A 26437-nucleotide genomic window follows, 5' to 3' on the forward strand; every position below is an offset into this window, starting at 1 on the left:
ACGAGACAAACGGACACTGTCAGAGGCACAGGGGTCAGAGCAAGCACCTTTGTTTTAATTGGAAAAGCAAGACAACGCTGTAAGGGGATCTCCGAGGAACTTCAAGGAAGAGGCTCTTTGGTTTCAAGCTACACACACAGTGGGTGGTCCAAGGCTAAATCCGATTTAAAAAGAGGAATTTGTTTAAACAGAAAACATTCCAAATCACAGATAGTTGTAATTTGGAGGTCGGATGGATGCAGCATTAAGCCTTGGGGGTGAGGCCCGCGCCGTAATGAGCATCAGAAGCGAAGAATCCCCCGAAGACAGGCGTTTTATAACGCTCCGCTCCCTGAGAGTTAAACATGGGGGGTGGGGGTCAGATGCGACTGAAAATATTAAAGGGAACATTCCTGAACACACACGGCCGCTTTGCGCATTTGTAGAAGTGGGAGTAATTTACAGTGCAGCTGTGGAGTGGAATTGTGTAATTTTAAAAGGTGCCGGACGGATGCCGTCTGTGGGACAGACACACTGACAGGGTGCAACAGGGGATGCACATTCCCCTCGGGTGCTGCTCACACCAGAAACACAGAATGTGAACCGAGTCAGCCTCACCCACAGGTGTCAGGGGAGACGCCTCAACTGTCCCTTTATTGGTTCTTGGAGACACTTTTACTCAGCGTTTTGAGGACGACAGGGGAGAATGAACTATGAGAATGATATGATGTAATCTCAACATGGCATTGGGGGGGGCATATAATGTTATTTCGAGTACGTAAAAGAATGTCCTTTTCTTAAGAAGTCCATGCTAAAGTCGTTAGGGGTAACACATTATATCTGCAGCTGATTTCCAACTGGTTTGAGGGCTGGGGGAGGAGAAAGAAACTGAGGCAAAGGGTAACGACTGGCCAACTGAAGTGAAGAATAGATAGGTGCTCCTCGCTCTAGTTCAACTTTTCTGAAGGAGTGACGTCTTCAAAATAAAAAGTTTGCGGGAAAGCAAAAAAGGAGGGATCTACTTTATGTTCTGATGTAGAAAGAAACCCACGATACAACAGATGTCATCAAGTTGCATTAGAAAGGCATAATGTTGCTCAGCCAGCATGGCTCAGTGGCTGAGCATCGACCTGTGAACCAGGAGGTCATGGTTCGATTCCCGGTCAGGGCACATGCCCGAGTTGCAGACTTGATCCCAGTGTGGCACATGCAGGAGGCAGGAGCGGCCAACCAATGAATCTCTCTCTTCATTGATGTTTCTCTCTCTCTCTCTCTTTTTCTCCCCCCTCTCCCTTCCTCTCTGAATCAATAAAAATATGTATTTTTTAAATGCATGTTTCTAATTTAAAACTATACCTGAAAATAATATACATACATATTTAATATATGTGTACATGTGAATATGTGTACAATAAATACATACATACACATTCATAATCAGCAATATACACATAGACAAAAATTCTGGTATGTTACCACCTAGACGAGGCTATCTAAAAGAGACGTCATCCATTCCTGAGGTGTTTTAATTTTTACAGTGACCATTTCTTCCTTTTCAATCCAAAAACAAGGGCATTGGAGTATCATTTTAAGAGGAAATGTTTTGGCTCCACATAGACACAAGTAAAGAATTATATCTATTAAACTCAAGTGTCTTCCTAAAACCTGCAAAAAAGGAGTCCATACATAACATTTCATTCAAGGATTACTTAACCAGGAAGAGTGAAAAAGGAAAAAAAAGGATGAGCCAAATTCATGAGGATACAGACCAAAATGTAAGGAAGCCCTGGCCCTCACGCTAGGGGCCACCGTTCTTGAGGATCGTCACTGAGCGGGGACAGATTAGAGAGGGCGGGCAAATTAAATGGGAAGCAGTCACACAGGGAAAAAAACGAAAAACAAACCCTCAGAAGAACCCCGGCCTCTTAGCAACGCGCCGCCATGTCCCGTTCCCCCACATTCCGCACACAGTGTGGCCACTCGGCTCTAACTGACACCACCCCCTAAGGAGAAGTCGGAAGTGCACCCAGCGTGCCCTGCGATTATGGCAAGAACCTTTGTTTTTAACTTAGGTTTTCGCAAGCAAAACATCAGCATCTGTCTGCAGATGCAGGGATCCGAATGCTAACCCCGGGTGGTAAGGCCAGGTCGTCAGGATGCGGGTTCCTTACAGCACATTCCTGCCTCGGAGGAGAGAGAACCTCCAGCTCATGGACAGCCGCTCCAGACACGCCACCCGGCACTACCCCCGGCCCCCGGCCCCCGCTCACCTTCCCCTCCACGCCCACGCCGCAGTCGGATTCCTGAATCATGCTGACGTCATTGCCGCCGTCACCTGTGGTCACAAGACCGGAGAGAAAAGCCGGGAAGTTGCGAGAGGCAAGAAACGTGGTTCCTTCCCATAGTCTCACCGGTTCTGCCCTTTCGTGAGTGCTGGCTAACTGCGTGTCTGCCTGCCCCACACCCACACCCACACCCACACCTGCGGGACCGAGGCCTGGTTTCCAGCGGCTGCCAGAGGGACCGGGACCAGGACCGGCCGAGGGTCCCTGCCGCCCAGCAGCACGGCGGGGGGGTCTGTGTCCGCGCCCCATCCACGGTCACTGTCCACCCTGCCCCTGACGGGCACTGTCGTGACAAGTACGTTTAAAGTAAGGTGACCAGATTGTCCCGCTTTTGGCAGGACAGTCCCAATTTTCAACAATTTCCCCCCTGTCCTGAGGGGTTTTAAAAAAAAAGTCCCGATTTTTGTTAAGAATCTTTCCAATCTTTCAAAAAATAGGGACTTTTTTTTTTTTTTTAAACGCCACGGGATGTGGGAAAAATTGTTGAAAATCAAGACTGTCCTGCCAAAAGCGGGACAATCTGGTCACCTTAGTTTAAAGTGACGCCGTTTGCTCTGTCAGCACCACTGGGAGGGGCGCTGCGGCTCTCCCTCCTGACCAGCGAGCAGGCTGGGGCTCAGCGTGAACGGGGCACCCAGCCATAAAGGCCCGCGGAGAGCGGGACCCAGCCCCAGCCCCATGGCCCCGGCGGAGAAAGGGCCAGCGAAGGAGCGAAGCCCCCAGGAACACTATCTGCTCTTTCTCAAAGGGAAACAGTAAAAATCACAATTACAACAAAACAGAGCCATGTCCACGGAGGAAAAGATTAAGACCCGAGCAAAGTGGCAGGGGGTGTGTGAAGAACAGGCCGCAGGGTCCAATATCCCGCCAGGAAATGGAGCCAGCGTCCCAGCGGGACAGGCTCACGCTGCAGCCTACCACCCGCCCCGGTGAGCTACCCTACCTACCGCCCAGTGAGCTACCCTACCTACTGCCCAGTGAGCTACCCTACCACCCACCCCAGTGAGCTACCCTACCTACCGCCCAGGTAACTACCCTACCTACTGCCCAGTGAGCTACCCTACCTACCGCCCAGGTAACTACCCTACCTACTGCCCAGTGAGCTACCCTACCTACCGCCCAGGTAACTACCCTACCTACTGCCCAGTGAGCTACCCTACCACCCGCCCCGGTGAGCTACCCTACCACCCACCCCGGTGAGCTACCCTACCACCCACCCCGGTGAGCTACCCTACCTACCGCCCAGGTAACTACCCTACCTACCGCCCAGTGAGCTACCCTACATATCACCCGGTGAACTACCCTACCTACCGCCCAGTGAGCTACCCTACATATCGCCCGGTGAGCTACCCTACCTACCGCCCAGGTAACTACCCTACCTACTACCCAGGTGAGCTAGCCTACTTACTGCCCAGGTGGGTTCCCTACCTATGGCCCAGGTGAGTTAGCTTACCTACTGCCCAGGTGAGCTATACTGCCTACCGCCCAGGTAACTAGCCTACCTACCACACAGGTAACTAGCCTACCTACTGCCCAGGTGAACTAGTCTACCAACTGCCCAGGTGAGCTAGCCTACCTACCACACAGGTAACTAGCCTACCTACCGCCCAGGTAACTAGCCTACCTACCGCCCAGATAACTAGCCTTCCTACTGCCCAGGTAACTAGCCTACCTACTGCCTAGGTAACTAGCCTACCTACCGCCCAGATAACTAGCCTACCTACCGCCCAGGTGAGCTAGCCTACCTACCACCCAGATAACTAGCCTACCTACCGCCCAGATAACTAGCCTACCTACTGCCCAGATAACTAGCCTACCTACCGCCCAGATAACTAGCCTACCTACCACCTAGGTAACTAGCCTACCTACTGCCCAGGTAACTAGCCTACCTACCACCCAGATAACTAGCCTACCTACCGCCCAGATAACTAGCCTACCTACCGCCCAGATAACTAGCCTACCTACCACCTAGGTAACTAGCCTACCTACTGCCCAGATAACTAGCCTACCTACCACCTAGGTAACTAGCCTACCTACTGCCCAGGTAACTAGCCTACCTACCGCCCAGGTAACTAGCCTACCTACCGCCCAGGTAACTAGCCTACCTACCGCCCAGGTGAGCTAGCCTACCTACCGCCCAGGTAACTAGCCTACCTACCGCCCAGGTGAGCTAGCCTACCTACCACCCAGGTAACTAGCCTACCTACCACCCAGGTGAGCTAGCCTACCTACCACCCAGGTAACTAGCCTACCTACCACCCAGATAACTAGCCTACCTACCACCCAGATAACTAGCCTACCTACCGCCCAGGTAACTAGCCTACCTACCGCCCAGGTAACTAGCCTACCTACCGCCCAGATAACTAGCCTTCCTACCGCCCAGATAACTAGCCTACCTACCGCCCAGATAACTAGCCTACCTACCGCCCAGGTAACTAGCCTACCTACCGCCCAGATAACTAGCCTACCTACCGCCCAGATAACTAGCCTACCTACCGCCCAGATAACTAGCCTACCTACCACCTAGGTAACTAGCCTACCTACCGCCCAGATAACTAGCCTACCTACCACCTAGGTAACTAGCCTACCTACTGCCCAGGTAACTAGCCTACCTACCACCCAGATAACTAGCCTACCTACCGCCCAGATAACTAGCCTACCTACCGCCCAGATAACTAGCCTACCTACCACCTAGGTAACTAGCCTACCTACTGCCCAGATAACTAGCCTACCTACCACCTAGGTAACTAGCCTACCTACCGCCCAGGTAACTAGCCTACCTACCGCCCAGGTAACTAGCCTACCTACCGCCCAGGTAACTAGCCTACCTACCGCCCAGGTGAGCTAGCCTACCTACTGCCCAGGTAACTAGCCTACCTACCGCCCAGGTGAGCTAGCCTACCTACCACCCAGGTAACTAGCCTACCTACCACCCAGGTGAGCTAGCCTACCTACCACCCAGGTAACTAGCCTACCTACCACCCTGATAACTAGCCTACCTACCACCCAGATAACTAGCCTTCCTACCGCCCAGGTAACTAGCCTACCTACCGCCCAGGTAACTAGCCTACCTACCGCCCAGATAACTAGCCTACCTACCGCCCAGATAACTAGCCTACCTACCGCCCAGATAACTAGCCTACCTACCGCCCAGATAACTAGCCTACCTACCGCCCAGATAACTAGCCTACCTACCACCTAGGTAACTAGCCTACCTACTGCCCAGATAACTAGCCTACCTACCACCTAGGTAACTAGCCTACCTACTGCCCAGGTAACTAGCCTACCTACCACCCAGATAACTAGCCTACCTACCGCCCAGATAACTAGCCTACCTACCGCCCAGATAACTAGCCTACCTACCACCTAGGTAACTAGCCTACCTACTGCCCAGATAACTAGCCTACCTACCACCTAGGTAACTAGCCTACCTACTGCCCAGGTAACTAGCCTACCTACCGCCCAGGTAACTAGCCTACCTACCGCCCAGGTAACTAGCCTACCTACCGCCCAGGTGAGCTAGCCTACCTACTGCCCAGGTAACTAGCCTACCTACCGCCCAGGTGAGCTAGCCTACCTACCACCCAGGTAACTAGCCTACCTACCACCCAGGTGAGCTAGCCTACCTACCACCCAGGTAACTAGCCTACCTACCACCCAGATAACTAGCCTACCTACCACCCAGATAACTAGCCTTCCTACCGCCCAGGTAACTAGCCTACCTACCGCCCAGGTAACTAGCCTACCTACCGCCCAGATAACTAGCCTTCCTACCGCCCAGGTAACTAGCCTACCTACCGCCCAGGTAACTAACTAGCCTACCGACTGCGCAGGTGAGCTTCCCGGTGCGCTCCTGCAGCAGGCGCACGATCTGGGCCTTCTGCGTGGGGGCGCAGCGACAGCAGACCACGGCCGGGCACTGGCAGGCCAGCTCCATGAACTCGTACTCGTAGTACTTGAGGCAGATCTGTGGGGGAGGGAGGGAGGGGGGTCAGCAAGGCCACTTCCCCCCAGCAGCAGGGAGGGGCGGCCGCGTCCTACCTCCAGGGAGTCTCCCGAGATGACCAGGGCGCAGTCGTGCTTCCTGCGGAAGGCGTTCAGCTCCAGGTGGGCCTCGCCGCGGTTGGTCACCTGGGAGGGAGCAGGGCGGGGAGGGGGTGAGGCGGCCTCGCTCTGCAGAGGCCGCAGAACAACAAACAGAGGCTTCCTGGAGCCGCAGAGAGACAATGGCCGCTTGGCCAAGGCCCCCTGCCCCTCCCCCGCCACCGGACCCCAAGCCAAATCAAATCCTGTTGGTGATGTGTCTGTGGGGACCGGGTAGCCTGTCGGTCACGTGCATTTCCCCAGGACGGCTGTGCCCACTTAAAAAATAAATAAATACTGTAAATCCAAGAACAAGAACAAGAAGGACTGCAGGTCCCGCCTGGGCCAGCCCTGCCCTGCACTCCCGGGTTTCCCCGTGCGTCTCTCACAGAGGAAGCTGAGCCTCACACACAGGAGCACGCCCCGCGCGGCCCCCGGCAGGGGAGCCGGCTTTCCGTGAAGCACCAGGTGTGAACACTGTGGGCTCTGTGGGCCCCAGGCAGCCTCCGGCAGCTATGTGCACGATGGGTGTGTCTGCATTCAGATAAAACTGTTCCCAGAACGCGAGCGAGCACGGGAGCCGTGGTCTGCAGCCCCTGGATTCCGGGACAGAGTGGATTCTCGTGATCAGTGGCCGTCACAGTCTGGACCGCCCCGCCTGAACGCTGAGTCAGCAAACGGACCAGGGCCAGGGAGGCACAGGCCTCTGCTCACAGTACCTCTTCCCACCCGATCAGTACATAACCTCGTGTTACATGTGTGTCTGCTTAAAGACATCTTTTAAAACACGTATTTGTTGGTTCCTTAACACTGAACTCATGGCGGACAGCACTGGACGCGGGCCCGGCAGAGGCTGAGCTAAGCCACCACTCCCTCCGTGGGCACACACGGCCCTCCTGTGCTCGGAGCAGTGCCGTCCCTCGTCACTGCACACGGTGAAATCGCTAACGGAAAGCACGAACATGCGAAGAAGGTGGTCCTCCGTGGACCGTGAAAAGGACACTATGCAGCGTGAGCGCCGAAACGAGGGGGCGGAGCCACCTGTTCGTCCTCAGCGGGACGTGCGGGCCTCAGACTGCGCCCGCGCCCCGACCCTGGTGACTCCGGAAGCACCTGAGCACTGCTTTTCCGGTCACAGATCGATTTTAGGGAGCAGGAGGCTTTGTATGTAGATCCCACAGACAGTGAGGACCCACCGCATCTGCCTCTAAGCAACACTGTGTGTGCTATTCCCCAGACAGCTGGACTTCTGGAAGCTTCTACGTGCTATGGACCAAAGGCAGGGGTGGAGAGGGAGACCCCCAAACATCTAGATCCCTGCAGCCGTTGGTATGGTGGCTCCAATTTCTGACGAGTGGACACCCTGCCCCAGCGGGACCCTGCCCCGCACCTCCCCTCAGTAAGGCCAGGCGCAGGCCCTGGCCGCCAGCCTTGGGCTGCCCCTCATGCCGGCTTGTTTGGGGCCATTTCTCCCGTGCCCACCCCACACACCTCCTTCCGAGGCTCCCAGGGGTTCCTGCAGGCCAGCACCTGCAACCTGGACGCTATTTCTTACCCAAGGACTGGCCTTCCAGGACGAGGTGAAATCCTGGACTCGGGGGAACAATTCCACATGGATGCGCTTGTCTGCATCCTTCACGCCAATCCTGCCTCACGTTCCGCGGCCTCTCAAAGGGCCCACGGCCCACCAGGTAAGACCACACGTTCACACGGGCCAGGACGGGGTGCCCCGGAGACAGCGCCAGAAGGAACCTCCGGCCTCACTGGGTCGTCAGTGTTTCCTCCCAAACCGGCCATGGAAGCCCCCGCCCAGGTTACCGTGCTCCCCTCTCGGGGCCCCCTCAAGGCTAAGAGGTCACCAGGTTATGAAGTCACGAGGTTATGAGGTCACCAGGTCATGAGGTCACCAGGTTATGAGGTCACGGGCAAACTGCAGCCACACCCCCGTGAGGCCCCATGCAGAGCGCCTTACCAGCCGGAACACGTGGATGTCCTGGTTTCTGGTCACCAGATGCGCGTTCTTGGCTGTGCACGTGGCGGTCTCCAGCTTGTCCCCCGTCAGCATCCAAACCTGAAGCCACCGCAGAGAGAGGCCCCGTGGTGAGTGCTGCCTGGGGCAGCCTGGCGCCTGCATTGTCGGCCAGGTTTCCAGGAACATGGAGCTAGACTTAGTGTGTCCCATTTACCTCCTCCTCGAGGCTCAGGGGGCCCCCCCCTCAGGACAGAAAATGCCCCGGTCAGGGGCGTCAAGATGCAGTGCGACCACCGCTGGTGGCAGCAGACACCGGCGTGGTGCTCAGAGAACCGCTGGGCCACACGCTTCGGAGACATCACGAAGCTCGGCCTCTGACCTCACACCCCCTCCTCGAGGAGTCTTCCTTAAAGCAACAGCTAACCTCTAAGGAAGGGGGGCCTGTATGGGTGAGGGGTCACTTCCATGTCCCAGGAAACATGCTTTGTCAGGGAACACACGGTCTTTCTTCCTGGCCAGACGCCGGTCAGGAACCGTGTGGGGTTAACCCTGACTACAAAGCGCTGCTAGCAGACCTGCCAGGTTCCAGCCCCGTCACAGCCCCCTCACTGCTGGGGGGCAGCGAGGGGACTGCCCCAACGCCGCACAGCGAGGTCCCCAAAGGGACCAAGTTTAAACACCACAATGCAGTAGCAATGGGCCTCTGATGTCAGCCGTTTTTTTTTTCCAAGATTGGGATCTCGCCGAAACCAGTTTGGCTCAGTGGATAGAGCATTGGCCTGCGGACTGAAAGGTCCAGGGTTTGATTCCGGTCAAGAGCACCCAGTAGGGGGTGTGCAGGAGGCAGCTGATCGATGTTTCTCTCTCATCAATGTTTCTAACTCTCTATCCCTCTCTCTTCCTCTCTGTAAAAAAATCAATAAAATATATATATTTTTTAAAAGAAAATATGTGGGTGCCACATAAGAGGTAGAAATGATCAGATTTAACATTGTGATTAGAAATACAGGAAAAAGAGGGACTAAACATTATAATGATGGTGGGGGTGCTGGTGATGGCAACCAGCATTCATTGGCCCCAAACTGGGCCAAACACTTTATAAGCATTTATCTCCTCTAATCTTCACCAATGAGGTACATCCTGTTATTATCCCCATTTTAGAGTTAAGGAAGCTAAGGAGCAGAGAGATGAAGTAATTTGTGCAAACAGAATCTTGATGAAACTTACAAAAAAAAATTGGGATCATGCTGACAGTTTCCTATGAACCAAAGGTGCGTGACAGTGTCTGGTTTACAAACACCCGTGCTCGCACACACGGGCCCTGGATGCGCACCGACGAGCCGGAGCGCCCTGGCGGCAGGTCTGACCCGCAGGCTTCCGCGGCCCAGCTCCCCGCGCTTCTGCGGATCACAGGCCCGAGGACGCGCCCGGAGCTGCTCTGGGCGGAGGCGGGTGAAACACATACGTGTTCTCAGAGGCTCTGAGCCAGGAATTGGAAGATCCTCTGGAGGCTCTCAGACGCCCTCTGCTGGCCTCTCCCCATGATACGACTGGACATTCAGGGCCCCAACCAGTAGAGGACAAAACGTAAAGGTGGCAGTTTGCTGGGGCAGGCGGTCACTCTGTTGGGTGGCCACCCATTCGCCCAGACCCACGGCCAGGTGGCTGGCTGGCTGGCCACTCTCAGGGATATAATGGACACGCATGGCAATGAGGGACAAGGAGCCGCATGCGGTCCTGCCTGCTGGACCCGACGTGGCCAGGCAGGCCGGCCAGGAAAGCAAACACGCAGGCCTTTCCACACCAGGGCTGCGGGGCGGGAGGTGAGGAGAGGCCCACCTGAGACAGGGCTGAGGCCCCTGCACGCCTGGCTCCCTCTGCCCCACGCCCTCCCTCCCCCATCTCCCACCTCACATTCTGCTCCAGGGATAGCTGTGTAACTCCGGAGCCCATCTCCCCGGGCGGCACTTCGGCAGCCAGGCCACCGCAGGCCGCCTACCTTGATGCCGGCATTCCGCAGCGTCTCCAGCGTGGGCCTCACGTCCGCCTGCAGCTGGTCCTCCACCCCCGTCAGGCACAGCAGCTCCATCTCCATCTCCAGGCTCTCGATCACCGTGGCCACTTTGAGGGAGCGGTCGTGCACGCTCAGCTTGGCCTGCACGTAGCGAGCCTGGGACACAGCAGGGGACGCGCTCAGGGCGGGGCGGTGCAAGGCTGTCCAGCACCGAGGGGGACGGCGTGCCGATCCCGCCGCCACACCTGGTGTGGACCTCAGAGGGGTGACACGGAGGCTTCCGGTCCCTTCCATGTTCACAGTCCAGACTCGGGAGTTGGACAGACCAGAGTTCCACCCTCAGCTCTGCACTCACTCACTGGCTGTGCAACTTCCAGCAAGTGGCTCATTTTCTCTGAAGCAGCAATACCAGCCCCAACCTCACTGGGTTGTTGTGAGGATTGGCACAACACAAGAGCTCAGAAAAACAGTAGGTTCTCCTGCACAAAACGCACTTTTAACCAAGAATCCTTGGCAAAGTCCCACTCTCCAAGACCATCGCCCAACCCTTCTGTTCACCCCCTCTTTACGGTGCTGGCAAAGACCCGGGAGAAAATCAGAGGCCCCTCACGGGCCGACTCGAAACTGATGCCTTTAAAACGGAAAGGAAGGTGGGCTGGATCCGGGCTAGGCCTCTTGTTAGTTAAAACTTTACGAAGAACTCACACAGAGGAGGGACAGAGACAAGCACAGCTCCTCTGGGTGGGACAGGACAAGGGCCCAGAGCCTGTCCCCAGCCTCACCTCTCCCTCCCATCTTGCATGCGAATGTGCACTTGGCTTCGTGCCAGGACTGGGGATCTCACAAACATACTTCCCTTCAGGGACACACAATCTATGGGACAAGATGACATATTTATGCTGAAACCTTGGCTGTGAAAATCAATGATTTTTTTTTTTTTACAGCTTTAAGAAATTAGGGCCTCATTCCAAATTTTCCAGGAGGTGTGCTGTGTGCCAAGGACCAGCCTAAATGTGGGGGATATCAGAGCCAAGCAGGGGGACAAAGTGCCCTCAAAAAAGATTTAATTCCAGAAAAGAGATATTAATGTTTATATACATGGTCATTCCAGATAAGTACAAAGAAGAAAGTTAAATGAGGTGAAGGGTGGGGAGTACTGAGGAGGGGCTGCCTCAGATGGGGAGTCCAGGAGGACTTCTCGGAGGCGGCGGCATTTGAGCTGAGAGCCAAAGGAAGTGAGGGAGCGGGCCACGGAGCAGCACGAGGAAAGAGAGCTCTGTGCACTCAGAGGCAAGTGCAAAGGCCCAGGGACCGGAGTGAACCTGGCTGTGTTCAGAGGGGACAGCAGGATGGCAGGAGTGGGAAGAGCGAGGGGCCGCTGGGAGGAGACATGGCCGGGCAGGTGGGCAGGGCTGAGAATAAGCAGCCGTCACAGAGCCACTCACCTCGAAGTCCTGGTACTGCTCCTCAGCCAGAGACTTCTTCGCCACCACGAGCACCCGCAGCCCCTCGCGGGCCATGTTCCCACACTGTGGAGCAGAGGGAGGTGAGTGGGGCCGCTGGGGCTCTGCCTGGGCCTGACGCCCGCTGAGGAGGGCCAGACGCTGAGGGGACAGGCCCCTCCCACGGGGACAGCACCCCCACCAGACCCTGCCTTCCCCAAGCCGTCTCCCGGAGTGGACCTTCTCAGGGGAGGGTGTGGCATGGCCCACGGGCCACACGACCTAAGTGTCTGTGATGGGCACCGTAGGCTCCGCAATTTAAGTCCAGGGTGTAACGCTGCACAGGAAGATGTGGATTTCCGGCTTGCTGGGAAAACAGAACCTCTGACAACATGTTCCCATATAACTGCAGTAGCTGGTGGTGACATGCGGCCACCTCCATGGGCGGCCGGCAGACAGGTGCCCAGCTGGCAGCACTCCCGTGCCTTTAACATACCAAACGCAACCCTGCCAGCCAGTTCCGTCGGCATTTGTGTTTGCAAACCACCTCGTTGAAGATGTAGTAGCCACGCCCCTGTATAATCACTTCCCGTGAGCATGTGCTGGGCCCAGTGCCCTGTTCCCAGCAAAGCGTGTGGCCAAGTGAGGGGAGGTCCCTTCCGAGGGCAGGTGACGTCCGTCTCTCCGCCTGTCCCGCTCCCTCGCTTGCCCCTCTGCCAGAGCCAGCTGCCGCACTGGGAGCGGTCCTGCGGGAAGGTCCACGTGGCAAAGAACGTGGCAGCCTCCAGCCAACAGCCACCAAAGAGCTGACTCCTGCCCATGACCTCTGGGTCTGGACAGGGTTCTGCCCCGGCTGAGGCTTCAGATGAGACCCCAGCCCCGGCCGACCCCTTGACTGCATCCTGGGAGAGACGCGGTGGAGGACCCAGCCAGGCTGTGCCCGCATTCGTGACCCACAGAAACGGAGAGAATTGAATCTGTTATGCGAAGCTGCGGCATTCTGGGGTGAGGTGCTACGTGGATAGCGAATACAGAGACCCCCCTCCTGACCCCCTGTGAGGGCGGGCCTCCGGTTCCCTCGCCCTCATCACGCTCACCTCTTCCTCCAGCCAGTCGTTGTACTGCACGATGCCAGCCATGACCACGTCGGCGCCCTTGATGTAGAAGGTAATTTCCCCCGTGGACTCGTCCTGGAGGGGAGAGGCCGGGAGGCAGGAGTGAGGGGAGGAACGCTCCAGTGCCCGCCGCCCTGGCATACTGCGTGTCCTCGGCAGACGCCCATGGTTTCCACTTGGCCCGAGATAAAAAGCCAGAGGGGGCAAAGGCCACAGAAAACAGCACAAAACTCAGAGCATTTGAAAAATTATTAAGTGATGAAAACAAGATCAAAAGGATTTAAGAACTTAGTTTGTGTTTTTCTAAAGTAACTACCAGGCCAGCAGGAACAGCTCCCACGCTGTAAGATAACCACGTTTACACCCTGGCCGGCCAGTATCACCATGAGGGGGAGCCGGGGGGGAGGGGATTAGGGGGGACGCAGACCTGGAGACAATCCCCTGGACCAGGGCTTCTGGCCCTGGCACTCCGACACTCGCCAGGAGGACTCTCTGCCGTGCGGGCAGGGGCTCCAGCAGCGTCCCTGGCCCTCTCCCACCAGGCAGCACCCCAAGGAGACACAGAAAACGTCTTCAGACATGAGCACATGTCCCCTGGGAGGCAAAACCTCCGCTGCAAGCCAACCCCCCACGGGTATCTGAGCACTGGGCTAGGGAGTCCCAGCTCGCCTGGCCAGACGTTCTGGGGAGCGGGTAACCCACGGTACAGCCATCAAATGCTCGAACCTGGTACCAGCCCCAGCCGATCCCCCATGGGACGAGCTACTTCTTTTCTCTAAACCTCGGTTTCCTCCCCTGTAAAACAGGGACCCTGACAACTCTTACTGCAGAGGTGTGTGTGGCTCAAACGAGACCATCTACGTAGCAAAGGGCCGGACACACAGGCAGTGCCCACCCCGGGCACCCCTTTCCGCTGGAGTGGCAGTAACTCCACAGCCCTGGGTCACACTGTATGTGGAGAGGGAGGCTTCTCAGCACAGAGGTCCTCAGTGGGGGCAATTTCCTCCCCTCCCCCCCCCCCCACCCTCCGCCCAGGAGACATGGGGCAATGTCTGGAGACATTTCTGGTTGCCACAGCGGGGTGGTGCTGCTGGAGTCCAGTGGGTACAGACCAGGAGGCTGCTGAACAGCCTACAGGACAGACTCACAGCCAAGAACCACCAGCCTCGAGTGCCCATGGCGCTCAGGCTGAGGAATGCTGGAAAAATCGCTGGTTCTCGCCCCTCCCAGGACTCTTTCCTCGATGAGGCGCAGCACGGGGAGGGAGGCTGGAGGCAGGGAGGCAGGCAAGGGACCTGAGCGTGGCCATGGCCACCCAGGGCCTACATTCTACTCCCCGGGAACAAAGTAAGAACACAGCGCCGCATCAGCAGTACAGCTTCCTCCTTCAAAGCCCTCTGATCACCGGCGATCTTTTCAGAACAACGGGCTCACTCAGAAGAGCACCGCCCGCCATGCAGCGCCGCCCGCCCGCGTCTGAAAGCTCTGGGCGGCGCCTTATCGCGGGCAGATCGCGCCCCCGCTCACCGGTGACTCAGGCCAAGGGGACCTGTGGGGTCTGGACATGAAAGCCTCGGAGGCTTTTTTTTTTTCCCTTCCCCTTCGCCCTGATGGTGCTGAACAAGGGGGCCGTCGGAAACGAGGCCCCTCCCCGGCTTCCTCTCCTCCGGCGGGGCCCCGAGAGAGCGCAGCCTCCCGTCCAACGTAAATACTGTGCGGACTGTCTCCTCCCATGAGTCACTTCCTCCCTCCAAGTTCACCCCCAGGTTACTGCGTTCCCATGTTATGGCAAGATGACGCTATAAATTCAGAGCGATCTGCCGGGTGGGTGGCATTGTTTGGGGGCCTCATCTCTTTTCCACCGAGGCCTGGCGCTGGCACCTGTTCAAAGGCCTCTTCTGTGCAAACAATGACCAGGGGGTGACCTACGCCAGCGGCCCTTCAGCACCCTCCGCGCGGGGAGGCGGTGGGACGTCCTGGGCACAAGAGGAGCAGAGCAGGCGGCACGGCCTCCCTCCAGAAGCACCAGCACACGAGCCCCGAAGAAGTGGGTTCCTCTGGGCCAGACACACCTTCTGAGAAGACAGACAGACTTTCGCAGACCCGGCTTCACTCTGCGAGCGCCAGGCGGTGCCACCACGTTTGCGAGGGCTGGTGAACCAGGCGAGAGCGAACCCTAACCGCCAACCGTCACGAAACAAACCAAGAGCCTTTATCGCTGGCTGAAACGTCGTCGCGTCAGGTGACGGACGGTTATTTTCCAATAACAGACAGGATATACAGACACATTCCTGGCCCCGCCACGGTGAACAGCGGCGCGGATTCTCTGAGGAGGCTGTCCGGCCTCCACCCACCAGACGCCACCTTGGAGCTGTGACAGCCAACACTGTCTCCAGGTACTTGCAGATGTCACCTGCGGGCAAGGGGGCCCCAGCATGAGACCCCGAGTGAGATGCATGTCACATGCAAAACTGGTCCGAACACCCTGGATGCTGACTTCCACCCATCAATAGCCAAGAGAAAGAGGAAGACAGGTCAGAAACCAAGAAAAATGAGAAAAATAATACGCTTTGCATCAAAGACAGCCTGCCAAAGACGGCTGCTCATAGATGTCCCCTCAGCAGTGAGAAATGAAAAACAACCTAAGCATCCAAATATATATATCCTATATAATAAAGAGGTAATATGCAAATTACCCTCACACCTTCGCACAAGATGGCTGCCCCCATGTGGTCAAAGATGGCTGCCACAAGATGGCCAGCAGGGGAGGATAGTTGAGGGCGATCAGGCCAGCAGGGGAGGGCAGTTAGAGGTGATCAGGCCTGCAGAGAAGGGCAGTTAGAGGTGATCAGGCCTGCAGAGAAGGGCAGTTAGGGTGACCAGGCCAGCAAGGGAGGGCAATTAGGGGTGACCAGGCAGCAGAGGAGGGCTGGCAGGGGAGCATTTAGGCGTCAATCAGGCTGGTAGGGGAGTGGTTAGGGGGTAATCAGGCTGGCAGGCAGAAGCGATTAGGGGCAATCAGGCTGGCAGGCAGATAAGCAGTTGGGAGCCAGCAGTCTCGGATTGTGAGACAGACGTCCGACTGCCAGTTTAGGTCCTGTGGGATCGGGCCTAAATTGGCAGTAGGACATCCCTTGAGGGGTCCCAGATAAGAGAGGGTATAGGCTGGGCTGAGGGACACATGCACCAGGCCTCGAGTAATTAAATAATAGTACATTTTTTTCCAACAAAACACCATGCACACATTAAAAGTCTTGTTAAAAAATCATGTTTTAACAATATGAGAAAATTTCACCATGAGAAAAGTTCACTGGAGAGGAGCAATTTAGAAAGCCTTCTATGGAGTTCAATGCCAACTTTATAAAAATGGTCACAGATATGCACGCTCGTGTGCTTGGAAAAAAACGATGGGAAATGCTCCGAGGAGGTCACCACGGCCGCCTTTGGTGGGAAAATAAAGACAAGTAATTTTGATCTTCTTCTTTATATAATTATTTGTTCCAAAGGGCAACTGAATGCTGACTTTTTCATAACCTGGGTAGGAGGGAGTGCTGTTTTCAGACGATATATCTGCCCACCCAACAGCATCCCGCCTCCGGGCGTGCGTCCTGCTCTCGCTGAGGGAAGACGCGGGGCCACGTCTGACAAAGTGTCTGGGAATGAGAGTCCCTCCCCACCACAGGAAGGGCGGGTGCACGCTGCCCCCTCGCTCTGGGATGGCCGCTGCGGGACCAGTCCCGATGACTCAGCCCTGAGATGGCTTTAGCAGAGCCCACGGCCCTCGCGCTTGGGGAAATAAAGGCCGGAACGAAGTTAAAGTGACTCCACAGGAGATAATGACTCTCATCCCCAGGATCTACGCTGTGGCTCCGAGGCCACGGTCCTCCTCACGTCCGGTGTGTGCTCAGATGTGGAGGCCCCGGGTCATGGAGGCTGAGGCCAGCGAGAAAGGCAGCAGGTATGTGGGAGGGGAGCTCCCTCCTGCCCGAGGTGCCAAGGACACACGACCCCTGGAGCATAAAAGCACCTGCTGGGCCCAGCCAGCGTGGCTCAGTGGTTGAGCACTGACCTATGAATCAGGAAGTCACGGTTCGATTCCAGGTCAGGGCGCATGCCCAGGTTGCAGGCTATCACTACTATTACCAATTTCTAATACTGCTATTCCTAATGACTAGAACAGAATCTATATAACTTGGATCCCTAGGGCAAGAAAGACTTGGGTGGACAGGGTGGTAGAGATCCTCATTAAATCCAGAAAAAAATGAGACTCATTTTCCAAAGATTCTCATGATCAGAGGCAGAGTTTTCTCCAGCCATGCCAGATGGCGCACGGAACCTTTAAACACACCAGCAGCCTCCCGATACCAAAACAGGCCTGGATGGAACCAAGTACTCTCACTCACTCGGTGCCCCCGTAATTCCAGTGACCAGCCAGGTTTAGGAAGGAAGTGGCCTAGGAACCCAGGGTCTCCAGGCTCCCCTGGATGGAAAGTGTGGTCCCCATGAGTAAAAGTGCAAATAGGAAGACAAGATGCTAATCCAGACTCTTCAGAGAGGCAACACGGTAAAAGTCTGACACTATCCAATGTGGGGGAGCTAAGATTAGAGCAAGCCTTTGGAGAAGGAGCCGAGGACGCCTGGTGGAGTAAAAGATCTGCGTATTCCACAAGCCAGCAACGCTCCCTCTGGGAGAACTGCAGAGAGACACCGACATCCATACAATGGACTCTCGAGCAGACAAGGCTGTGCAGAGCTGTGCTCTGGCCAGTGGCAGCTAACTAGTGTCTGTCGAAAGAGAACCACAAAAGGCGGAAGGAAGAGAGGTACAGTCACAAAATGCAGTACCGAAAATCAGCTCAGCTGCATGAAGTGGGTGTAGGTATAGCACTAAATTTACTCATTGTTAAACAAAAAAACAGGAAATGCAAAAATGATACAGAATGCCTCTTATAGAGAATAAATACATGTAACTCCATGATGCACGTTATTTGTACTCAAACAAGTCTGGTAACAGTATTTTAAAATTTCTAAGAATGAGGAACTTGGTGCAAGAGACACTTCTAGGAGTGGCGGATGGGGAGTCTTGGATTGAATGCATGTTTTATTTCTTTAAGAAAATTTTTAAGCTACAATCCATGCAAAAAATATGGGTTAATCCTAGAAATAAAAATTTGAGCAAATGAATTCAAATACAAAAGGATATTTACTGTACAGTTTCCTTTACATAAAGTTCAACAAGAGACAAAATGAATCAATGACAGAAATGGGATAGTGGTTACATCCTTGTAGGGAGGGGGATGTAGTGAGCAGAAATGGGGCACGAGGGAGCTGAGGGTGATGATGGGGGGTTTCTGTTCCTTGCTCTGGAGGCTGGCTGCATGGGTGTGTTAACTCTCTAAACACTTGAGGTGTACACACTTAGGATATTCGTGCTTTTCTCTGTGTATGCTGTAGTTCAGTAAAAGTTTCAAAAGCATAAAAAGAAGTTCTGAAATAAACATGGCAAATGATGCTGAGTAAACATTTCTTCAATAATGTTGTGATTGCACAAATGAAAACCCACTGAAAATATTTAACTACAACAAGGGTGTCAAGACCATTCAATGGGGAAACAATAGTGTCTTCAATAAACGGTGCTGTGGAAACTGGAGCTCCACATGCAAACGTATGAAGTTGAACCCCTACCTCACACCATATACAAAACTAACCCCCAAAGGGATCAATGGCCTAAAAAGCAAAACCCACAAAACTCTTAAAAGGAAATATAGGAGTAAATTCATGTCCTTGGATTTACCAATGAATTCTTAGATAGGATACCTAATCAAGATCAACAAAAGGAAAAACTGACTAGCGAGACTTCATTGAAATTAGTAACTTCTGTGTGTCAAAGGAATTTTATCAATAAAGTAAAAAGACAACCTATAGAATGAGAAAAACCATTTGCATACCATGACCTGGATAAAGCTTTAGTAACCAGCTATATACAACTGAACAACAACAAAAAACAACCCAATTAAAAAGTGGTCAAAGGCCTTGAATAGACATTTCTTCATGGAAGATATACAAGTGGCCAGTACGCATATGAAGATGGTTACAGTGACTAGAAATGGGGCCCGAGGGACCATCACCAGTCATTGGGGAAATACAAATCAAAACCACAATGAAATGCCACTTCACAACCACTAGGAGGGCTGTAATTTTTAAAATGGAAAATAACAGTGCTGGTGAGGATGTGGAAAAACTGGAACCTTCGTATATTGCTGTGTAAAATACTGCAGCATTGCAGAAAGAGTTTAGATATTCCTCATAAGTTTAAAAATATAATTACCCAGCAATTGAGTGACTGGCCAAGCATGGCCCAGCAATTCCACCCTGAAGAACTGAAAACAGGTTTTATAATTCTTGTACATGCATGTCCTATTAGAATTATTCACAATAGCCAAAGGTGCAAACAACCCAACTGTCCATCAATGGATGAATGGATAGCAACATGGAATATTATTCAGCCATAAAAAAAGAATGGAGTACTGATAACTGTTACGACATGGATGAACCTCAAAAATATTATGCTAAGTGAATGGAACCAGACACAAAGGCCATATGTCATGTGATTCCACTTATATGAAACTAGAGGCCTGGTGCACAACATTCGTGCACTATGGGGTCTGGGGAGTCCCTCAGCCTGGCCTGCACTCTCTCGCAGCCTGGGACCCCCTCTGCTGGGATGACCAACTGGTGGCTTAGTGCTGCTGCGGAGGCCAGAGAGGTCTCACCACCACTGCCGCACTCACCAGCCATGAGCCTGGCTTCTGGCTGAGCAGCACTCCTCCTGTGGGAGCGCACTGACCACCAGAAGGCAGCTCCTGCATTGAGTGTCCGCCCCCTGGTGGTCAGTGTGCGTCATAATGACCAGTCGTTCAGCTGTTCAGTCAATTTGCATATTAGCCTTTTATTATATAGGATGTCCAGAACAGGTAAGTCCATCGAGACAGAAAGCACTTTAGTGATTGCTGGGACTAGGGAAAAGAAGAGACAAGCAGTGGCTGCTTAACGGTACAAGTTCCCTTTGGGGTGATAAAAATGCTCTGAAACCTGACAACAGGGTGCACAGCACTGTGAATATTCTAAATGCCACTGAACTATACCTTTAAAATGGTCCATTCATGTTATATGAGTTCACCTCGATAAAAGATATACATTTAATTCAACAAGAGAACATGCAATGAGTGTATTCTTACCAAGAAGTGCCCAGGCTATATCCCTTAGACCGTTCACTCATGAACGGGGTTAACAAGGAGCTGGCCAGCTCTCGGAGGTTCTGTCTGGTGAATGAACTAATGTTCTTTCTGCTTAGGGAATTGCGTTCCCTCGTTAGCTTGGGCAGCGGAGAACATGATAAAAAGGGGCAGAAAGAAAGTCAAGCCCCAGGACACCCATGGTGTACCTGGGGGTTCTGAACCACTCCCCGTCATAAGTGAAAGGCACTCACCCTCACGATGATGCCCATGCGCTTGCTCTCATAGGTGAAGGGGAAGATCTGCAAGATGGTGAAGTTCAGGATCTGGTCGCCAGGGGTCCTCAGCTGCATGGAAGACTGGTCCCGGCCCACCAGGGTTAAGCCCACACTTTCGGTCCACTGTACCAGGGCCACCTGCAGGTAACACGGGGTCGAAGGTCAGACACGGCCGAGGGTCCCGGTTCACAGGTCAACCACAGGAACACAAAGGCGGGAGGGGGCAGACAGGTGAAATGCAGGCAGCACTGTGTCCCTGGGAAGACTGTGCCAACCCAGTGGCAGCATCTGCTCCCTGGCCCCTGGGGCTCTGCACTCACAGCTGCCCCTACCTGCAGGCCTCGCCCTCTCTTCCTGGCCCCACGGCAGGCCGGATGCCAGGGCCCTGACAAAGCAGGCACAGGGTGAGAAGTGACTACAGATGCTTCTGGGAGAACCTGTACCAAGCCAATTATCGATATCTGGACGGACGGGGTGGCTTGACCATCAGGCTCCTGTTTAGGTCTTGTGGATACTCACCCAGGCGGGTATTTACAGTTCTCACGTGGGCAGTTCTGCCCCCCAAAGGCACTACAATGTGTGGGGACATGTTTGGATGTCACGGCTGAGGGATGGGAATGTGCTACTGGCATCCACTTGGTGGAGGCAGGGATGCTGGCAAACACAACAGAACATAATCCCCCGGATGTCAGTCCTGCCGAGGTTGACAACACGAGTCACACAGATGAGGAAGGGACAGAGGCCCGGCCAGGAGGGCACCGGCATTTCGAACATGATTGCTACTAAAAGAATTTTTTCACTCTTGTTTTCAAACAGCTGACTCAAACCCAACTTTGTTGTTCTGGAAAGATGGGGAAAGTCTGTGACATGGGGCTTCAGGGAGACTGCTAATTCCCAAAGCCGGTTCCTAATTCAACGGAGAAAGAATCTCTAACTTCGGGACCACAAAGGACTTCTGGCCCAGCCCAGCCCCCACGCCAAGGACCCCACAGGCCTGGTTAGAGGAGAAGCGGACTCAATTTGAAATGATCTACCCTGGCAAAAGCTCCCGGTGAAGAGTGAGTTGAAACTGGAGGGAAACATCGTTTAACCAGGGCTTTCTTCTATTGTACAACGAATCTCACCAAGGCTAAGGGGCATACACATGACAATGCAGGTCCTCCCTCCCCCTGCCCCCGCCCCGTGGGTACCTAGTCCTAATCAAAACCTCATTGGCTCCTCGGGGGCTGATTCCAACAGGATATGAGCCCTGCGGGGGGTGGTTCATTTGTACCTTCCACTCTCTCACTCCGACTCTGTCAGCCTTAATTTAAAGCTACTTCCTAACAGAACACAGACCCTCCCCCGTCCCCTGCCCAGGTCCCACGGAGAAGAGAGAGGCGCAGAATCTTAGCCTGGAATCAGGCGCTCACTGACCCTCTCCACTGTAGCAGGCACAAACACTTCAGGGGCGAGGTGGGACCGCCACATTCCTCCACAAAACAAGGTGACATACACGCAGGCCACTTCCCATTCTGGCGGGTCCAAGCCTCCTTTCAAATGCATCGTCAAAGTATTAAGTTTTCAGGGTCTTGTGTCTCACTGTCCTTAACAGCCAGAGATGGGGCTCAGGGGGTCTTGGGTCAGAATACCAGGAGGTCAGAGCAGCAAGAGAAAAAGAAACTGTTAAGGTGGGTGGGTGGATGGATAGATGGATGGATGGACCAGATCCAAACCTGATCGAATGCTAGAAACCCAGGGGGCAGAGAGGGGAGGACACAGCTCACAAGTCCCTGTGAGTTGCGGATTCATCGGGAAACCCCTCTCTAAAATGCCCATCTGAGAAATGCATGCCAGGCTGCCCATGATGGCCTTTTCAGCATAGGTGGGTGAGCGACAGACCACCCGTGTCAACTTCCATGATCTTCCTCGGGTCCCCGGGAACGTGTGCCAGGAAGGACGCGGGGCCGGGCCAAAGAAAGAGCTTTGAATTCCTGCCAAGAGCAGATGCATATGACCCTACGAGCAAGCATGGCTCTGACATCTGATGAAAGCGGTTCTATGGTGGCACTCAGCAAGATAAACACTTGCCCTGGCTGGTTTGGCTCAGTGAATAGAGTGCCGGCCTGTGGACTCAAGGGTCCCAGGTTCATTTCTGATCAAGGGCACATGTCCAGGTTGCGGGCTCAATCCCCACTGGGGGGGCATGCAGGAGGCAGCTGATTAATGATTCTCATCATTTATGTTTTTTTTCCTCTCTCTCTCTTCCTCTCCCTCTCTGAAATCAATAAAATTATTTAAAACATACACACACGAGAAAAACACTCACACACCCAAAGAGTAGCCAGTCCACCCTCGCCAGCCTTTCAAGTTGTAAATCTCTCCACAGGCTAAGGTGCTCTTTACAGAACCAGAAAATAGATCCCATGAAGCTCCACCGGGTGGTTTCGGGTTCAAATGCAGCAGGGGTTGGGCAGGCGATGCAGTGGTCAGGGGTAAACGGAGGCAGCAGCCACCTCAGCTCCCATCCCAATTCCCTTGATCCCACACTTAGATTCCAGGCTCCTATCACAGAGCACTGTTAAAATTAATATTTAAGAAGGAAGAATGGCACCATTGACATGGAAATTTAGAAATGACTGTTCACTTCAGTCCATTCTGGGCCACACACACACACACAAACACACACATATATATCGATATATTCTAGGAGTTCAGCGCACAAAATCGCGCAGCCCGCCCACCACCCACCCGCCACCCTGCCTTGACACCCAAACCTCTCCACTCAGAGCTCCAGCGTGCCTGGCCCAGGCCCGACCCCTCCAGCCTTCTCTGGCAGCTTCAAGCCCCACCTTCAGTCCCTTGAGTTGCCTCAGGCTGGTCCCGCCTTCTCTGGGCACCTCCCTGCTTCCACCCCCGTCTCCAGAGCTCCGCCCCGTCATGGCACAGGAAGAGAGCGTGGAAGCCTCCCGCCTGCTGCGCTGTGCTCCTTCCCCTGGCAGGTGGGCGGTGGGGCACTCTGAGTCTGAGCGGTGGGTGGCAAAGGACTGGTGAGGGGGGCGCTACAGGCTCTCACCCTCACCCTCCTGGGCACGGGATGGTCCCACCTCCTCTGGGCGCCTCCTGCTTCCACCCAACGCCCCCACCACGCACACCTAGACTAGGTGGTCAAGACCGCCTATTTAGCATGTTACCTATCTTTACATAAGTATATACATAGGTAGGTAGGTAGGTAGGCAGGTAGATAGATAGATATGCACAAATTTAGGGAGACTCTGGGAAAATCTATACCAGAACATAAACAGCAGATATTGCCAGGTGATAAGCATTACATTTACGTTTATCAACTTAGTTTTGACTCTACAACATCTGCTTTTTTCTAGGGAGAACCTCAGTAATGGTGATTTTAAAAGTTACGTAATTTTTTGTTACAATGACAGGATTTGTGGGAATATGAATGAAAGAGTTTGTGTTCCTGTGACAGGGTTCGTGGGAAAGACAAATAAGTGAGTCAGGAGGCTGCATCTACCTGCTCGTAGGAGAGCACCCCCTGAGTGCTCACACCAAGAAACAGGTCTCTCCACTGACTCCTCCGCCAGGTTAGATCCCCTTCTCTCCTCTGTCAGCAATCAATAGCTGACAAAGACCCTTCCAGGCTTCCCGAGCCGGAAGTGCACAGGAAACAAATTTAGGAAATCCGCTTCTGCAGCAGGAAATGACCACCACCCCAACGGGCAGGAACTCCTCGGCAGCTCCGAGGTAGACAGAATGCTGCTCCTGCGTGTATTTCTGAGCTGACCCTGCCTTCACCAGCGATGCTTTGTGGATACAGAATTTCAAAGGGAGGGTTCTAGATGCAGCCACGTCCGCGTGGAGTCCCACGGGGACTTGCAGACGGCACAGCCTTCCGCGGATTTTGCTGAGCGGAGGTTCCACCTGCTCCCCGCTGCACGGGCGTCTGTGCACACAGATCAGGAATTTGCACACATGGCCTCTGAAATCGTCTAGGAGGCTGGTCAGTAAACTACTCACAGTGGTTGAAGCTTCTGTTAGTAGGATGATGGTTTACTTTTTCTTACCTATATTTTCACATATTCCACCAGAAACACAAGACAGTGGTGCAATGCAAAATAATAACAGTGTGTGTGTGTGGGGGGGGGGGGGGGAGGGGGAGGAGTTACCAATAAGACCTCTGTAAATATACCAAAAGGCCCAAAGAAAATACCTGCTTTTTAACCATTATTCAGAATCTTGGAAAAGCAAGATGAATCTGAATCCCAGTGCAATTAGTGGACAGAAGAGATGAAGAATTGTTCACTTCAAGAAAAAGGAGCTAAGCCCTAGCCGGCTTGGTTCAGTGGATAGAGCATCAGCCTGCGGACTGAAGGGTCCCAGGTTCGATTCTGGCCAAGGGCACATGCTCAGGTAGCGGGCTCGATCCCCACTGAGGGACTTGTAGGAGGCAGCCGATCGATGATTCTCTCATCATTGATGTTTCTATCTCTCTGTCCTCCCTTCCTCTCCAAAATCAATAAAGAAATATGTTTAAAAAGAGAGAGAGAGAGAGAGAGAGAGAGAGAGAGAGAGAAGAAAAAGAAAAAGAAAAAGGAGCTAAGAAGCACAGAGCAGCCCATGAGAGATTTACCCTCGTGGGGAAACCCTTGCACAGCCCTAAAACAAATGCCTCAGAGTTCAGTGGAGCAGAGCGGGTGGGACAGGCATGAAAGGTCCTATAGAGACCCCACACACACCCATCTCTAGCCAGTCGGAGTGTTCGAGCTCGGAGGCAGAGCCGGCCTGATCAGACCCCCATCATCTGGAACGTGTTCCAGTTCCACCAGCACCATACGCTGCTGTTCCCAGTCCCAGCCACCAAGAAGCTGGTCCCTCCTCATGCCCACCATCCGTGGCTTGTCCTCACGCCCAAAACGGGGAGCAGGATCAAACCGCTCGGCGACACAGGGAGGGCGCCTGCGGTTTTGGTTACAAGGGCCCAAGTCCAAGAAGGTCAGTAGCATCAGCCACCCCCCTCCTCCCTCCTCTTCCCTCGTTCAGCTCGCAACCCCGTCCCGGCACTCAGCCACGGGTGACATTTTCCACCTCAGCAAGCCTGGTTCGGCCCTCACCTGTCGGCCTCAGGGCTGTCCTGCAGACACCCCGCGGGCTGGAAGGAAGAGTCCCCGGGGACACACTCCATCGCCCGGAGACGGAGAGGAAACAGGCGGGAAAGACCCACGGAGGGGCCCTCTCTCCCTGAGATTCGGGCAGGGCTCTGGCCGCACGCCCCCAGCCGCCACCCACAGGGCCCCCTGCCATGCTGAGGCCAGCGCACACCTTAAGCACTTCCTCTGCGGGAGAAGCCGCTCCTTACCACGAACAAAATGACCACTGGGAGCCCTGGGAGCCTTGGTGGAAGAGCAAAAACGGTTTAAATGTCCTTTCCTGGTCATTTACATCACGGGCCTGAAAGATACACATCCAACCTGCCCCCCAGGACCCACTGCCTGCCTGCCGAGGGCTCCGCACCCCTCTCGGCCCCAGGACACAGACACACGGAGGCAGGCCAAGGATACACAGCTCGTCTGAGCCTCAAGGTGCCGGTGCGCAGTGGCCTCATTCCTGCTGCATTCCTGGGCCCGGGCTGCAGTGCTGTCCCACACTGATGTCACCTAGCCCTGTGGTCAGCAAACTTTGGCTCTCGAGCCACACATGGCTCTTTGGCCTCCTGAGTGTGGCTCTTCCACAAAATATCACGTGTAGGCGCACACGTACAGTGCGACTGAAACTTCATGGCCCATGCGCAGAAGTTGGTTTTTGGCTCTCTAAAGAAATTTCAATCGTTGTACCGTTGATATTTGGTTCTGTTGACTAATGAGTTTGCCAACCACTGTCCTAGCCCATCGCAGGCACTCAAATACGAATCCAGCCTCACCATTTCTAGACACACTGGGTGTAACAATGCTCACTGAAATGTTTATACATGATTGCCAAAAAT

The 26437-nt window shown here is 54.2% G+C and overlaps 1 protein-coding gene across 4 annotated transcripts in view; it reads right to left on the reverse strand.

Annotated features, from left to right (window-relative positions):
- ATP9A (ATPase phospholipid transporting 9A (putative)) overlaps window positions 1-26437 on the reverse strand; it is a 126869-nt gene that overhangs the window by 11756 nt on the left and 88676 nt on the right. For 3 of the 4 annotated variants that reach the window (XM_036418457.2, XM_045574921.1, XM_036418461.2), the window contains exons 15-22: window positions 20440-20601; window positions 12933-13025; window positions 11839-11922; window positions 10379-10549; window positions 8380-8478; window positions 6366-6455; window positions 6147-6291; window positions 2250-2314 (exon numbers count right to left, since the gene is read on the reverse strand). In XM_036418457.2, coding sequence (XP_036274350.1) covers window positions 2250-2314; window positions 6147-6291; window positions 6366-6455; window positions 8380-8478; window positions 10379-10549; window positions 11839-11922; window positions 12933-13025; window positions 20440-20601 — 909 coding nt within the window. Of the gene's footprint in view, window positions 1-10; window positions 155-2249; window positions 2315-6146; window positions 6292-6365; window positions 6456-8379; window positions 8479-10378; window positions 10550-11838; window positions 11923-12932; window positions 13026-20439; window positions 20602-26437 lie in introns of those variants that run through there. The other variant, XM_036418462.2, reaches the window with a different exon arrangement.

Source organism: Pipistrellus kuhlii, unplaced genomic scaffold, assembly GCF_014108245.1.
Source record: "Pipistrellus kuhlii isolate mPipKuh1 unplaced genomic scaffold, mPipKuh1.p scaffold_m20_p_6, whole genome shotgun sequence".
NCBI classification, from domain to species: Eukaryota; Metazoa; Chordata; class Mammalia; order Chiroptera; family Vespertilionidae; genus Pipistrellus; species Pipistrellus kuhlii.